The sequence below is a fragment of the Pezoporus wallicus genome, unplaced genomic scaffold (assembly GCF_028554395.1).
Source record: "Pezoporus wallicus isolate ANWC-B61680 ecotype Strahan unplaced genomic scaffold, APGP_CSIRO_Pwel_v1 contig_8776, whole genome shotgun sequence".
Taxonomy (NCBI): Eukaryota; Metazoa; Chordata; class Aves; order Psittaciformes; family Psittacidae; genus Pezoporus; species Pezoporus wallicus.
Window position 1 is genome coordinate 333047 of NW_026639091.1, and position 17075 is coordinate 350121.

At 45.9% G+C, this 17075-nt stretch overlaps 1 protein-coding gene across 4 annotated transcripts in view; it reads left to right on the forward strand.

Annotated features, from left to right (window-relative positions):
- Positions 1 to 17075, forward strand: part of DNAI1 (dynein axonemal intermediate chain 1) — a 153886-nt gene that overhangs the window by 107648 nt on the left and 29163 nt on the right. For 3 of the 4 annotated variants that reach the window (XM_057413657.1, XM_057413660.1, XM_057413658.1), the window contains one exon: positions 14486 to 14671. The exons of the other annotated variant lie outside the window; for it this stretch is intronic. In XM_057413657.1, coding sequence (XP_057269640.1) covers positions 14486 to 14671 — 186 coding nt within the window. The remainder of the gene's footprint in view (positions 1 to 14485; positions 14672 to 17075) is intronic. 4 annotated transcript variants of the gene reach the window in all.

Consider the following 17075-nt stretch of genomic DNA (forward strand, 5'->3'; position numbering starts at 1 on the left):
CGGACACAGAAGTCATAAAGTAGTAACAGAGATGAAGAAACCTGGGCAGCAGCCTTTGGTACTCCTTCTCCCTTAAGGTCTACCACTCCCCTACAAGCAACAAGGCCAGAAATCTCTCAGCTGCAGCCCAGTCATCCAAACAGCTGGTTTAAATCAGAGGGCTTTTAGCAGATGCTGAGGATCAGGGGCACATCTCTCTGCAAACCCATGACAAACCCATCAGAAATGCATATATGGGCCTTCTCTTCTAAGCACAGGTGCTTCTTGAGGGCCAAGCCTCCCAACCTTTAGTATAAGAAAGCTAAACCTGCTGCAGCCATAGTTTGCTCCTCTTACTGCAGGAATGGAAGTACTCAGAGGATAAAGAGGAAAGCAAGGTTTGGGCAACAGGCTTCTTTTTCCTACGCTTTCCTGTCTTTGGTATGCATGTCCCCAGGCATGAGTTGCTAGCTCCTTCTCAGCGCTGCTCATGCTGCATTAAGGTAGGGGTTGCAAATGCATGAAAGTCCCTGCTTGCTCTTGTGTTGACCACATCAATAAAGGTGTGCAGCTTCCACATGCCAGGAGAAAAACCACTTAATTCCCAGTGTGGGAAATCGGCTTATTAACCAGTGAATCCCTGGGGATGGAGAGATGATGCTCCAGATCAGATCAACCCTAGTACAAGCTGACATTAGGGTGTTGGTTTGGAATGTCTAAGGTATAGAGAAGCAGCAGAATAAAGAGGTTATATACTTGCATTGATATTTAAAAGTCAATTATAGTAATATACACTGGGTCAGCCAACAAAACTTTGTTCCAATTAAATAAAATCAACATTTTTCTACTGTGTGAGGCTGTGGTCAAAAGTAATGATTTGGTAATGAAATAATTAGACCAGTCCCAGTATTAGGATGATGGCAGTTATATCTTTGCCCCTAGCCATTCATTTGAGTAGCTCAGATGGTTAATTTGAGCCTGGTGAGTAGCCAGGGGATGTAGCTATCCATCAACTCTGCTTTTGTACTTTAAGACCAAGGTGCTCTGTCTCCATGGTCTGAATGTTTTGCTGGTATAAACTGGAAAGTCTGTGCAGTTTGGTCAAATTACTCTAGCAAAAAGATGGTCTTTATATATCTCTATTATTGAACTGATGCCTTGGCAACTTCATTGCAGTTTAACCTTTATGTTATAGCAAAAAATTCATTTCACTGATACACTGGCTCAGGCTGTGAATTTGTTTCTCCCAAGTTAAACAATAGAAATCTTTTCACTGGGCACCTGGTCTCCCTGAGAAGCCACAGCCTACAGAAAGCAGTATTGATGCTTTTCCCTTGCAGGCAGGGTCACAATGAGGCCCTTTGTTCATGAATATGTCTGTCCCCATTCTCCCTTATATGAAATGAAAGGTCTGCATGAATTAAATTAATGCATTCATAATGTGACTCATCCTCTGATTGTTTTCCACAAGTGAAGTTGTGTGCATCCTCAAACCTGGAAAGGGTCATGCTGACCTTCACAGCTCTGAGTGATGGGGTGAGTGCTGCAGAGACCTGTGGGTATCCCATCTGTGTCCTGGTTCCTAACTTTGGGGAAAAGGAGAGAGATACTTTCAGGCAGTGATACATCTTGGGCAGCACAAGCAGATGGAGAATACTTGGATTCTTTACTGATGTGTTCAAGTTTCTGCAGTGATAGCTCTATGGAGGCTTCATGCTGCTCGCTTGGGACAGATTTGTCAGAGCTTCACCTGCTGTGGAGAATCTCCTATGCAGTTAGCAAGAGTTTGTGCAATATGGTCCTTCCACCCCACCCCTGCGTCTCCTAGCCACTGCTGCAGTGATTCTAGTTGTGTGGCTGCAGAGTCACATCAGCTGCAGCATCCATGGGCCTGGAGTTTGTAAGAGGCTATAGATAAGACAGTCAGCTGTCTGGCTTTGGCAGCACTGCATCCAGGATATCTCACTTTGTCTATCCTACCTTTGATCTAATTCAGTAATCCTAATCTAGTAAAATCTAATTCTGATTTATGCTGGTAATCCCAAACTCTGAGAAGAGTGGTCATCAGCCAGGAGCAGCCCAGAAGTGGGCTGCTTAGCAGGAAAGGTTTAGGCAAGAGCTGCCTTCCCATTGCAAAAGGCTGGCCAGGTCTGATGCTGATAGAAATCCTGGGCCTTCGTGTTAGCCACTAACCATGATGGTTCCAGCAGGGTTTCTCTGAGCCATGGTTTAGGTTCTATTTTGAGCAGAACCTTCTAGATCTGCAGGGGAAGAGGAATGAGTAGTTGTTTACAGCCTTTTCGTTCCTGGATATATTATACTTTGTGGCACAGTGCACTTCTTGGGAATAGCTCAGCACCTCGCACAGGGTAGCCTCCATTAATGCTGGGAAAAAGGTCTACATTAACAGGATATTAACAGGATATTCTAAGATTCTATGATACAGAAAACAACAGGACATGCAGCCAGAAAATAAAACATTAAAGACCTCCTGTTCATAAACAACCTCTAGCTTTGCATCCGCACATAATTATGCCTACAAAAGTTGAAGGTTGCCTGGAGGTGGTTTTAAATCAGACCCTAATTGCAGCCTTAAAGGGATACCTGGTGTATTTTTGAGAGCACATTTCCTTATTCAAGCTGAGGCTATGCATCCAAAAGCTGTATGTCAACCCCCTAGACTGGAAAACTGACTCGGAAATTGGAAATCTAAAATTCTCTCAATCCCCATGATTCCAGGAGTGAAGATTTAGGAAAATCTGTAAGTATCATGGGCATTATGATAAAACGTGTGTGTTGGCAGCTGGGCATCTGCTTCAGACAGCATCACCTCTTCATAAATAATCCAAGTATGCGTGTTCTGTTGCTAATGCATTGGATACTAACTGCTACTAGTGCTCTCTATTATGTTCTGGGTAATTTCCTTAGTCTCCTGCTCTGCCCGATGGCCATTTTGTTTCAGAATGAGCATAAATGATTTGCAATGAAAATTGAAATAAAATAAAATGATCACTGAAACATGTGCATGCATGCCAACACTGCCTGGAAAAAAACCTCCCAATTCTCTAACTAGGTGTCTAAATAAGTGGCCTGTTTTAAAAAGACTGGACAGCCAGCTGCTTTTATGGAAGCTAGTCTCTGCTGGATGCACTCAGAGTGGTTGCTATAGAGCATTCAGCTTTGGTTTCAATCAGTGTGCTAAGTTCACTGCAGTTTTGCTCCGTGATTGCATTTCAGATGACGCTTACATTCCTTGAAGACTCTACAGTGGTTCCTAAAGCAGACAAGTGGAAAGATCTGTTATTTCTAAGCATGAGTCCTGCAGCTCGTTTGGCTGGCAGCGGCTCTGTGGTCCCTTCAGGCCATTTCCTACAGAGACCTGGGTGCAGTTACTGATGTGATCAGCACTGAAACAAAATGCGGTAGAGAACACCTACTTTAGTTCATGTTGTAAAAGGTAAAAGCCTGACAGGAAGAAAAAGGTTAGCTTTGGAGAGAAAAAAAAAAAAAAAAGAGAAAAAAAAACCAAACAAACATGTGGAGATGGATTTGGATACCTAGACTCTTAAATTTACAGTGCAGGAAATCTAGGGGATGCTGGTCAGAGAAGCGGGGAGGGGTGGAATTTAATCCCTGTGGCGTTTGGTAGGATTTGCCTTTGGGAGTTTGCTTTAATCCCATCTCAAACAGGCTTAAAACAGGAAAGAAAAAAAGAAACATGTAAAAGCAAGAATCATACTTGAAATTTCCTGCTTGGACTTCTTTTACTTACTTTCCTTAATAAGGAAACAGTGCTGGCATTTCTTCCGCTTCTGGATCACTCCACACATGTGGTTGCTTTCTTGTGCTGAATTCATGCATGGATTGTTACCTGTGTTTAAAAAGCTAAAGACACCCATGTCACAAGTGTCCCTGAATGGCTGGATCCCAGGCTGTGAGCCACAGCTGCCCCATGCAGTGGCTGTAATGGTGTGGTTGAGCCTGGAGAAGGAGCCCAGCAGCAGCCTGCCAGTGCCTACAAGGAGGTCATCAAGAAGTGGGAGCCAAGCTCTTCACAGTGGTGCATGAAGGAACAGTAAGACACAACAGCTTGGTTGGGTTGAAATGAGAGGTTTGGACTAGATATTAGGAGAAACCTTCACCGTGAAGGGAGTCACGTAATGAAATAGCTTGCCCAGAGAGGTTGTGCCATCACTGTCCATGGAGGTTTTCAAGACCAGCTTGGATGGAGCCCTGACCAACTGCATCTGACCTCAGATCTCACCCTTTGGCCAGGAGGTTTGAGTAGAGACTTCTTGGTGTCTCTTCCAACCTGAATTACCTTCTGACCCTATGACATTATGAAATGTCCTGTGTGAGAAGGGCGATCCCAGGGGTTTTACTACAGGCTTGCACTAAGTGCAAGTCCATTTTCTCTCATGTTTTTGTGGTCTGTGTCCTTCATGACTAATGCAGCAAGAGCAAGGTGATGTTATAGCCATCTTTAGTAAATATTGATAGCCTCAAGATAAATGCCATCCAAATGTGCACTATGCAGAGAAGGCCGCTTAGACATATGCTCTAGGGCTTTTCCCCATTACTGAAGCTCTTGACCTTTCAAGATGTGAAATACTTGAAACAACGTAAACCTTCAAGAAATTAGCTGATGGTTTGTGCTGCTCAGGAAGTGAGTGTGCCCTTTCCTGCTTATACACACATATTTTACTGAACAACTGTTCTGCATGAGAAGTCTTGAAGACCACGTTCCTGTTGTATCTCAGCATTGGATAAGATGCTGAATAAATGCCTGTTGTCTGGATACCCACTGTTTTCCTTTCTGCTCTTGGGAAAGAATCACTTGTTTAGCACTGTTGTGTGTTTGTTCATAGAGCAATTTGCAGAGACTTGCTTGTAATTTAGCATTGACCAGCAGCACAATCCAGTTTCTTACTTTAAAAGCATGAATGATTTTGCAGGTAAGAGGCTTGCTAAACCTTTCTGGTTTACAAATATTTCACTGGGTATTTTGGGGCTAATGCTGCCTCTCCTTGTAGGGCATGAATCAGAGGTGCCAGCAGACCTCCCAGCATCAGTCAATGCTTTTCCCCAGGGGAGTCAGGACTGTGAACCCCTCGTGGCTACAGATGTCCCTGCTGCATTCAAGTCCTTCCTCCTACCCTTCTGCATTATCCCATGGGGTTTATCTAAGTTAGGGGTCCACAACAAGCTCTGCAGGGCTGGGATGAGGCATCTTGTGGCCCTCTGCACCATGGCCTGGGCACTTGCTGGGGTGTAAAAACACCAAATGAGTGCAGGTCCCCTTGTCATCACCCAGAAGGACCTCTGAGTAGGCTGAAGTAGGCAGGGGCTTTCTTAAATTGGCTTTGAAACTGCATTCACAGCATAAGTGGTTGTTTCCGGTGAAACTGTTCATTTTCTTCTGCCACGAAACCTAAAAGGCTCTTTCTTTTTTCCTGCTGAATTTCTGAGATTGATGTGAACTGCTGGGCAAGCTTTTATGTCTGCTTTCAAACAAGGGCTGTTGGCATATCAAAGCTCAGTGAGGTAGATGGTCAGAGACCCTGGAAGTAATGCTGCTTTCTTTGTGCCAATCAGGCTATCCTTCCTTTCCCACAGCCACCAGGCTGCCTGTGTACTACTTCTAGGGAATAAAGCTGGCCTGGAAGACTTTGGTATGCCCTGCAGGGTGTGAGCCCTCACCTCAGACCTGCTGCAGCTTCCATCCTATCCTAGGTTGCTCTGGTGGGCTCCAAGCCTCAAAATGTGCACCTCAGGATGCTACTGCTCATTCACATCCCTCAGCTACTGAGCTGACGTGGGGTGAGGTCAGCACAGTAGTTGGTTTCAGTGCAAAGCCATACATAAATGTAAACCCCTTTTGTCAGTGGTGTTGCAGGAATTGTTTCTTACAGAGATGCTCACAGGCCAGTTTTTCATCACAAGGGCTATTGCTTTTTCAGGTTATGAAATACAGCATTTTAACAAAACCCACCTGCTGAGATTAACTACTTCGTTCAGCCACACAGGAGCCAAGTTTGCCTTTTCCTGCTTTCACACGTATATGAGTGGAAAAAATGATTTGGGTATTATCTCCAGATTTCATTGATTCACTTATTAGACTTTGCATGAAAACATACCAGGGGCACAGAGCCCATTAAGAGTATTTCTGAGAATAGAAAGCTGCTCCTAGGTGCTTCTCCACTCTTTGTTATGTTCCTCTATTAAGAATGGCCCTTCACTTAGGTTTCAGTTTGAAAGTGGGAACCATTTGTATTCGGACCACTGAGAGCCCTCAGCTATCTGCCCATCCTGCCACACAGAGACAGCAGCTCCTGTACCTTGGTGTTTGTTGCTTGGCATTATATAATGACCTGAAATCTGTGCTGATTCATTTTAAATGCCAGTCTCCAAACCATTACAGTTCGATATCTGCTTTATGAACAGCTTCTCTGGCCTGCTGCAGGGCTGCAGGTGCCAGAGAGCAGTGACTGATTCTCCCATGAAACCAATGCTGCCCTTGCTTGTGCAACTGCCTGCCTTCACCCATGCCCCAGCCTCTGTGCTGGGTGAGTACAGAGGGTGCTGACTCTGTGTAGCAGGGCATAGCCATTCTAGGGAGAATAGCTTTAAGATGAAAGAGGGGAGATTTAGATTAAATATAAGGAAGAAATTCTTCCCTGTGAGGGTGCTGTTGCCCAGAGAAGCTGTGGCTGCCCCATCCCTGGCAGTGTTCAAGGCCAGGCTGGACAGGGCTTGGAGCAACCTGCTTTAGTGGAAGGTGTCCCTGCCCATGGGACAAATCAGTGAATGATCTGTTTGTAAGTACTGGTAGATCAAGGAACAGTCAGTCTAGTAAGGCTTTAGTAAGGTCGTATAACAAAAACATTAATGATTTTGAGAGTAGCAAGCCTGGTCTATCAGAGGAGGGAGGTGTAATACATGTTTGCAGGTTGACCTCAGGAACACTGTTGGCACAAGCCCATAAGCAAACTATAAGGCAGGTGAGAAGGTAGATGTGACATGATGGAAGTCATCCTCAACAGAGTGTGCAGTGCAGCTACGGATGCTTTGGGTACTGAAGCTGGCACTGAAACTCAGCAGCAATTTGGTGGGGGGGGGACTAAGCAGGCAGGATTTACAAGTGCTTTGGTGCCAGAATTGAAATTGTAAATGAGGTTGATAACCTCAGCAGCAATTTGCAGTCAGTGAGATAAAATTCAATAAAGACACAAACCAAATGTGCAACATGAAATGATCACTAATTGGGACAGCAGCAGGACTGTGAGGGATGCTGGGCCAAGGGACTGCCTGTGCTGCTGTGTTCTTGCTAATGCTGTGCTGCTGAGTCAGACCCTGGAACATGCAGGGCAAAGCCACCCCATGGGCACAGCCAGGGCTCAGGCTGGAGTTTGGATGCTGGTCTCTAAGGAAGGGTCATCTCTGCTGCTGCAGAAATGGTTGGAGCACAGTGCAGAGGTACCAGCTGCTTTCGTCATCCTAGCTGTTGCATGATTTCAGCGCAGATTAGCTTTTCTGTTTGATTTTAACCTTTCAGAAGTGATTTGGAAAGTAACATTACATTTAGTACAAAAGTGAAGAGCAGAGGGAGGCTTTGTGATTCATTCCAAAGCACACTATTGAAGTTAAAGAGTCAAAAAGAATAAAAAAAGAGTCATGGGCAACATAAGAGAATCATATTAGACCAAACTGAAGTGCAAGCAGCAGGGGTAGGATGCATCAGCTGTTTAGCACCAGATTATAGCATTCAGAAGTGAGCAAGACTGAGACTGAAGGAGATTATCCTAATCACTGAGACTCTCAGAGCAGAGCCAGGCTGACAGAATTGGTAACTGACAAGTTAGCTTGGATAAACAAGCACTTTCTTGTAGAACAATGTCACAGGGTTTCCATGAAGCGTCAAATGGTCCTCAGCCTGTCTGAATGAATAGCAGCTCTTCCAAGTGCAGAGGCTTTGATTTCTTACTGACTCGTGGGAGATGAGTCAAATCAGCTGAGGCTGAGGCTGTTTTCCTACCATGTCAAATTGGGAATGACCCAGTTCTTACTGAATGAGAAAGAGCAGAGATACGCAGCCCTGCAATGAAGCAGCTCCTACAGTTAAGTCAGGTGACACAGATGCTCTCTTTCCCTTGTGTCATGCACCCTGGAGCAGTGGGCTGGCATGATGCAGGGCAGAGGGATGTGCTCAGGCCCTCTCCCTTACCCTGGGACATACAGCCCACTCTTCACTGGCAAAGCTCACCTGCCTCAGCCCTAAAAGCATCTTTCACAGATGTGGGGTCATCCTTAGAATCATAGAATGGTTTGGGTTGGAAAGGACCTTAAAATTATCAATTTCCCTTGCCATGGGCAGGGACACCACACCTTAGACCATGTCACCCAAGGCTCTGTCCATCCTGGCCTTGAACACTGCCAGGGGTGGATCATTCACCACTTCTTTGGGCAGCCTGTTCCAGTGCCTCACCACCCTCACAGTAAAGAACTTCTTCCTTATATCCAATCTAAACTTCCCCTGTTTAAGTTTGAACCCATCACCCCTTGTCCTATCACTACAGTCCCTAATGAAGAGTCCCTCCCCAGCACCCTTTTAGGCCCCCTTCAGATATTGGAAGGCTGCCATACCTCTGAACATACTGTAACAGAGCTGGGGTCTGTCCTTTTGCCGTTAGCATGAAAGTGCTGTGAAACCCCATGAATTTTGGGGTCTGCCTAGTGCTGGTGTCAGGGCCACCAAGGACCAGCATTCCTGTGTCATCACAGAAGCAGGGAGGCAATGACTGTTTTCTGAGTCAGGTCTCCTTTCCTCCTGCCAAGCCCCAGGCTTCAGAGGAGACCAAGGGCTGTCTTACAACCCTTATTTGTAACTCAAAAATATCCTTGCAGAGCAAATTAACTGTATTTGAGGCTGTTCTGCCTGCAGTGGGACTATAGAAATCATGCAAAGTAAGGTCTCCACTGCATGGCAGCTTGGCTTTGATGTAAGCTGGAGCTCCCCTGCCTCCCCACTGTCTTTAGGATGCTCCAGCAGCTGACTTGGTGCTAGACAGAGGCTGCCTGTTACATACATTAGCTGAGAGTTTGAAACAAGTCATCTGTGGAGTTTGCAACTGGATGAGGTATCATGGTTCAGTCAAGAAAATTAGGTAAATCCATCATGAAGACAGTGAGAGCCAAGCAGTGAAAGAGATGTCAAACTGGTAAAGGGCAGCATTATATTAAATTATCCCTCACCTTTTTGCTCTTACACCAACTTTGTTCTTTGTTGCCAAGTTACCAGGTACATCTTCCTTGTTCTTACCACATATATATTTCGCCTCAGCCTTGATTCTGTTTTCTGTCAGGTTGGTTTTGAACATGACAGCGTTGCCCAGATCACTGCTGGGGAATAAAGGCTTGCAAGCCTGGAAGAAAAGGACAGTGTAGGCTGCAGCCATTGCAGGCCCAACATTTGTTCAAGGCATGCAATAAAGGCAGGGGAGGACAAAGTAGCTCTAGAGCTCCTTTCTTCATGGGCCACAAAACCCAAGTAGCTTGTTCTGCTGGCAGAGAGGTTGGTTTCTTTCAGGTGGTGCCCTTTGGAGGGTCCAGCTCTCCACCAGATCTTCTGGTGCTCACAAGGCTTATGTGCTTTAGGGCAGTGGGTGACAGCAGAGCATAAGGACAGGGGGGTCCAGGTGACCTCAGAGCTGTTGAGCAGATGGGAGTCTGGGCTGACTTTCAGGCTGTGTGTGCAGTTTGCAGAGCGGGCAGGGGGAAACGAGTTGGTCAAAACTCTGAGCTTGTTTTGATGCTGGAGCTACAGTAATAGCCTTGGACATGCACTGTGCCATGCTTTCAGAGCAGCTGTGTGGAGCCTCAGTGGGGAGCCACTCGATTTTGGGAGGTGGAATACATTTGTGTGATTCATAGACAGAGGGACTGATGGTCTGGATGCAAGTGAGCTGGATTACTTCTCCAGCTGAGAGTCAGGAATGAAAGCAGCTCATTTATGTCAAATATTTTCTGCGACTGTAACACAGCAGAGTTAGATCCATTATTGCCTGTACGTCGAGCATGCAGGCTCTGTTGATACCCTGATGGCAATTTTAAAATGTTCCTATTGAGTAAAAAGCATGAGAGACAGACTGCAGGATTCACCTGATCCCATCTCAGATAACTGGGCATCTGCTTAAATTTAATGCTCCTTTTCAGGGGTTACTGACTTTCCAGAGTTACTGTTCTTCTATCAAGAAGTTTGCTTTGAGCATCTGCCTGACATATCTACCATCAGACTGTCCAGCGCTTTGGTCTGGGTTTCTTTTGATGGTTGTTGATGCCAGCTCATAAATCCCTGTGCTGCAAAGAGTGGCTTAGCTCAACAGCTTGGGCTTCATTTGGAGGCGCTTCTTGTCCTCCGTCACTTCCCTGCAGTGGGCACACAGGTTTAGAGGGACCATAAATAAAACAGCTGTTGGAGTCACTGGTTGCTGCCTCATGCCTTATTCTCCCTGGAGATCTGCATCTAAGCTGGGAGAAGCAGGGGAGAGTCCTTGCACTCTTCTATTTCAGACATTTTAATGTTTCTTTTACCCCTCTCTCTGTGCCTCACTCAGTATTTCTTGTTTTTGGAGTCTGAATCATGTTCCTCTAAGGAAGTGCCCACATCTAGTTCCTAAAGACTCAGTAACAAAAGAACTGAGATGCCCTTTTCCCGTTATCTGAATGCTTATTAACAGAAAGAATGAGGGTGTCTGCCAGGGTCTGCAGACCCTGATTCGCTTTTATGCGACCTGCAGAAGGTACCTGAAAAAAGCAAGTTCATTGTCAGAAGCTCCAACTCTCTCCCTGGGGATGTGCACTGCAGTGGAAATTGAAAATCAGAGGTCTGAAACCTCCACTCTGCAGTTTCTAAACCACTTCTGGATGAGCATGAGTGAGTGAGCATTGTCCCAGGTCTCAGCACTTGCAGGGAGGGAAGTGGTGGGGCCAACCTAGGCAGCGTAAGAAGGAGTAGCAGTACTGGCAGGGCAGAGGAAGCTATTCATAGGGACAACTTCACTGGTTTGTAGGCTGTGACAAGAGCATTGACATGCTCTTTGTTCCTTCACAACTCTCAGTAACATTAAAGTCCAAGCTGGTGTCCCAGCACAGGGCACTAAACTGCCCTGTTCCTATATGCTGTCTCCCTATCAAAGCTACACTTTCTGCTTTAGGAGCCCTGGCCATATTACTGTGTTTCCCATGGAGTCATTGAACTGTGAGATCTCACATTCTGACAAGCATCACTGCTGTGTTGGTGTAGATAACAGTCTGGGTGATGCTATGGTACCAAGCGAGGCATCAGGGGCCAGATGGGTGGAAGCAGGCCTGCCCTGTGAGCTGTGACAGCCCAGGATAACATGTCACACTGTGTATCAGTGAGTAGGTGGATATGCTTGTCTGCCACATGTGGAAAGTTATACAAATATCATCCCTTATCAAAAAATCCCATTTGTGCCAGCTGCCTGACAGTGTCTGGGTGGCAGCTCTCATCTGGATGCTGCTGGATGAGTGGCTCCTCTAAGCAGAAAGGTGCCCTATGGAAGACAATCTATAGTTTGGAGGGATAGAGGCCACCAGGGCGGTGCAATGGGGAGAAACTGTATGATGTTAGTGAGTCTCTGTGGTGGGAGATCCAACTGGATCCTATTCCACAGTCCTTAATCCCAGGATTTGAGCCAGCAGGCAGCTCATGGAACTAGGAATCTCAAGGAAAAGCTGCAAGTTTTCAACCTCCCATTCTTTCAGCAGGAAGCCCTGTCCCAAGCCCCAGGCACATGGTACTGGTTGAATGCAGCTCTGCTGCTTTACATTACTGTTAGACTACCTTAGGTGTTATTGGAAGCCCTGTGTACCTTTTAGGTTACTCCCAAAGCACCAAAACCAGTGTTGATCTGACCCCATTTCCCTCTCTCCTGGAAGTGCCTGATTTAGAGCAGTGGCTCTAAATCAAAGCCACTGAAGTCCTCCCTAAGGCCTGTGGCCCACCCCTCCATCTGGAGCGTCTGACAGCTGATATGAGGCTGGTGTTTCCAGCTGGAGAACTGAAATAGATTGTTCTTTTCCATGATTCCCTTGGCAAAGGAAAACAAGCCCATTTGTTTAGAAGCTCATAAAAGAGGAGCTTTATAGTAGGAACATTCATAAACTTGTTTGCTTTTGACCTTCTCCACAGTGCTGATGGTTTCGGGTTCTTGTCCCAGGCATTGTGCTTGTCTGGGCTGTCAGTGACATATTTGAAAGGCAGCCTCACCCAAAGTAATTTGCATTAGTAAAAGAGCCTTTGGCTTTCAGACATGCACTGCAGTGCTGGGTAGGGTGTGCTGGTGTGATACATTGACAGCCTTAGAGATAGACTTCAGTGACTGCTGAAAAGAAACCTGACCACTTATTCCAAGCTGGGTATTTTCCTCCTACATCAATTGATGCCTACTCAAGTGGTGGGCACTTCACAGGCTCTTAGGTTACTAAGCATTGAGCTTGTGCCATTGCGCGGAGGATGGTTGTTAATCCTGCCCTTAAATAAATAAAAATGTATTCTCTGAAGGCAAGCAATTAAATCTTCAGTGAGTGTGGGTCATAGAGGGCTGATATGCTTGAAAGACAGCTTGTCCTTCTCAGAGATGGTATGACAGGAGGTGTAAAGTACAAGCCAGGACAGCTACCTTTATTTATGCCTAGATGGGATTATCTTGCCTGAACTGTGGGACCTCAGGTGTCAGGTCTAGATTCAGAATTTAATGCTGGCATGTGATATATTGAGAAGATAAAATTGAAAGCTTTTTTTTCCACCTATGCTTCTGTTGACTGGGGCAGAACTCTTCAAACTGCAGATCCTCATCTGTGGCTGATGCTTTGGATTCCCTTCTTGAATTATATTGCCATGGCTTTCTTCATAATATGTCTGAGAACCCTCTCCACTTTTCAAGCTTTTCCTTATCTACAAATGCCTTATTTTACTTCAGTCTGGAGAGAGTCTTCCTCATCTTGTTTTCTGCATCTATAAAAGCTTTTCATGATTCTTCTGCCCAGACCAGCAGCACCACAAATTGCTAGATGTTGAGTCCTATGAAGACACAGCAGCTCATGAGACTGCTTGGGACAGGTGTTTGCACATCACACAGCCCATTGCTGTACATGAATTCAGATAAAATTCACCAACTCATTGGTCTGTGCTGGGAGAGTACATGTACTGATTTGATACAAAACCTCCCATATTCTCTGGAATAAGCTTTTATAGTGTAACACGATTTCACATAATTCCTAGATTTAAATTGTGAACATGGCACAATGTTGAAATGTCTCATCTGATTCCTAAGTGCTAGTAAACAAGACACAGCTGGCAGGAGGTATACAAGTACTTCAGTCCTTATTTTCCCCATATTCCCACTTACTTGTTAGCATGAAATAATCCCTTCCTTAGTTCTTCTGAAGAGAGGAAAGGGAAAAGAAACATAAAGCTGGAAGTCTCCACAGTGGATTCAAGGTGGGAGTCCAGCATACTGGAGGCTGCTCACTTCAGCACCAGGAAAGAGAGAGATGTCATGTTTTATTAGCCTTTACAGGCTGTATCAATGATGGGAACTAATTGCAGTTGTTGGGAGATAACACTACATGAACGCATTTTCTTGAGTAACTACTACTGTTTGCTCTGGGTTCACAATGAAACATGCATTACCGTGCAGTTGGTGATGGGGCAGGTCTGTGTCACTGATGTATCACTGCTGTAGGTCTGAGGTCTGTGCCAGTGGGAAACCCACCTGAGTGTTTCCCTTCATCCTCACGTTTTCTGTTTGGCCAGTTTTCACCTGGCACTTCTCTTGATGCTGTGGGAGAAGGACCTGTGTGCGTAGCATCCAAAGCAGCTAGACTAGAGTGGGTTGCCAGCACCAAGCCGTCCCATGCTTTGCCTGTGTTTCCCTGGCTTTACACCAAGGTACACCCTTAATCATACTGTCCATGTTCCCTTCACTTCCCTCTTAATTACTGTTTTGAGTCTTTAATGTTATTATTAAGCTGGACATTTTGGAAGGCTCTACTATAAGGGGTAGTAAGTATTTCTGACAGCAGTCCCTGCTTTGTGCATCAATCTCTGTTAGACCCTGAATTAACACCTGGTTGTCTCATTACTTGCAGCACTGAGAAGAGAGAGTAAGACCTGTGGGGTTAGCAGTGCTGGCTCTAAGCCTTCTCCAGTCCAGATCAACTGGAGCCTTACCAAGAGTCTTGGTAAAAGCTTGCATCCACAGCAGGGAACTCCATGAGTCCCTGCAGGAGGGGGACAGGCCCTGAAAAGCATCAGGCAGCTTCTGCACACTGGTTACTTAAAAGAAGATGAAGGTCGTGACTGCAGATAGTAATTGTGTGCTAAGGCTGCCTTTCCGTGGGACCTTTTCTCACTTATTTCAACAGAGGTTGTTCCTGCCAGGTTAATCCCTTTTGGGTTCTTTGCCTTTTTTTTCCCCAGGCCCATGTGTTTGATCTGAGCATTAATAAGTATGAAGCTCTCTGCACACAGCTAGTGGTGACCAAGAAGAAGAATAAAATAACCCATGTCCAGTTTAACCCTGTCTACCCTGTTATCATCATTGGAGATCAACGAGGCCACGTTATCTGCTTGAAGCTGTCTCCCAATCTGCGCAAGATGCCCAAGGTAAGAATGACTTGCACTCCCCTAATGAAGGTACAAACCACAGCAGGTCTCTTCATGCTTTATCACTGTCCCCTCTCCTTCTTTGCAATGATATTGGCAAAGTTGCCCTGTCTAGCAAGGTCTTAATATTACCTCAAGCCTTTTGGGTACGATGTCTGGGAAGCTGCATCCTTGCCTCTGTATGAGTAAGGCTCAGTTTGCTCCTGGACAGGAGTGGAGACTGGTGGGAAGGGGTTTGCTGTCTGTGGGCTCTTTCTCACCATGGTCCACACAAGCCCAGAAGCTCTGCAGAGGTTCTTTTTTTTCCCAAAGCTCACATCTTTTCTGATCTTCCAGTTTTATTTGCAAAACTCATTGAAACCAGGTAAAGGAGGTCCCAGCTCCTTTCCAAGTCTTCCCACAGAGCCCATGCTACCTGTCTTCTTGCCCTCCTCAGTGACGAGAGCCTTTCCCCTGACCACCATGTCATCTCTCCTGTAAAAGAGCAAGTACTATGTTTGATTTGTGAGGAGACTTGGGATCCTTGTCTCAAATGACAGCATGTGCCTCTATGAGCTGGTGAAGCCCCTTTTCCAACCCAGCCATGTAGGCCAGTTGTGAAGGATGATGACCTCTCCCACATGGATCCTTTACTAGACTTTCTTTCTGGGCTTCATCCAGCTATGAGCTAAATGGCTGTAAATGCACTGTCCTCTCTGAGCCCATGTAATTCTCATATCCTCTTGTTTAGTGGAGCTATTTCAGTTTCAGGCTTTTTTAGCACTGATCCAAGAAAGCAGTCTCTCAAAATTATCATCTTTTCTTTATATACCCCCAAAGGTTTTAATACTCTACTAACCCACTACGTTAGGCAAGGTCTTTGGCCAGGAACTAATCAACTTAGTGTCACTCCAGAGTCTTCTGTGTGATTTTTAAGACATTTCTTAAGCTGGAAACCACTAGAACTTTAAATCTTCCCTATGCTGAAAGGCACAGAAAACACAGAAGTGTGGCTGTCTATTTGGGGCTGGGCACGAGAGCTTTGGAGGAGGATGTCTCATATGCTTCACGCTGTTCTGTTTCCTTCAAAACCACAGCCTAAGACTGTCTGAGCTCTCAGGGCTGTCATTAGCTTGGCTCAGGACACATTTCCTGGTTGCTTTATGAGTCCTTCCTGAGCATGGACAAGCACCATATCTGCCGTAGACCTTGGCTGCACAAGGGTTCAGCAGTGGAGATGGGTCACACACACATGAATGTGGCTGCTCTCATCCATGCCCCAGCTGCAGGCTGTGCAGCACCCAGCAATACTGCATTCTGGGTCAGAATGAATTTGAATGTCTCCTTCCACTCCTTGTGGCCAGCAGCAACCCTCTGTGCAGGTACCAATGTTGTCATCTCCCTTTGCCAACTTTCTTCAGAGGCTAGTTGCATCCAGTTGATAAAGCAGTTTAAACTGAGTTTGGTAATGGCTCAATCACTTATTGCTGACTTTAAACCAATAGGTACCATGTCCTAGGCAACATATAGATGGGATGGAAATGGACTTGCTGCTCTGATGTTATTAAGCTATCTGTCTTCTCTTTGCTTGGTTAGGTTTGAAGGGACACTGAGCTAAATGTTTCCTGCACATGTGGAGAAGGAGGGATGTTAAGGCATGGCTGGTGTTGTGTACAGGTGCCCTGACTGTAGCCAGCACTTCTCTGAAAGAGATGAGAACTCAAAACAGGTAACAGGCAGTGCAGTGGCAAAGTGGCAGATCTGACCCAGCCAGCCCAGCAGCCTTTCTGTGCCACAAGTGAACAAGCAAGCCTGGATCTCTGAGCCCATCTTTTGTAGCTGATGTAGCATCTGCTGCACCAAACAGTGGTGTCCAGGACTCTATGGTGTGAAGGTTTAGCTGCTGCAGCAGGGTGCTGTAACAGAGGGAGACCAAGTCCTGGCAGAACAGGCAGTGCCATCGACTGCCTCATCCTGTCCACCTGCTTCCTATGCCAGCAGCAGCCTTTGTCCATAGTTAGCCTAAGTCTCCAGCTGTATTTGCAAGAGTATTGTCTTACTGTCAGATGTTCTTCCAGAATACTGATCCTAGCTCCTCTGAAGATCAAGACAGCATGCTCTTTAAACCCTTACCCTGTGCAGACAGCTTTCCTCTGTAAAATGACTTCACTTAGAATCATAGAATGATTTGGGTTGGAAAGGACCTTAACATCATCAAGTTCCAACCCCCCTGCCATGGGCAGGGACACCTCACACTAAACCATGTCACCAAAGACTCTGTCCAATCTGGCCTTGAACGCTGCCAGGGATGGAGCATTCACAGCTTCCCTGGGCAACCCATTCCAGTGCCTCACCACCCTTACAGTAAAGAACTTCCTCCTCATGTCCAATCTAAACTTCCCCTGTTTTAAGTTTTAACCAGTTA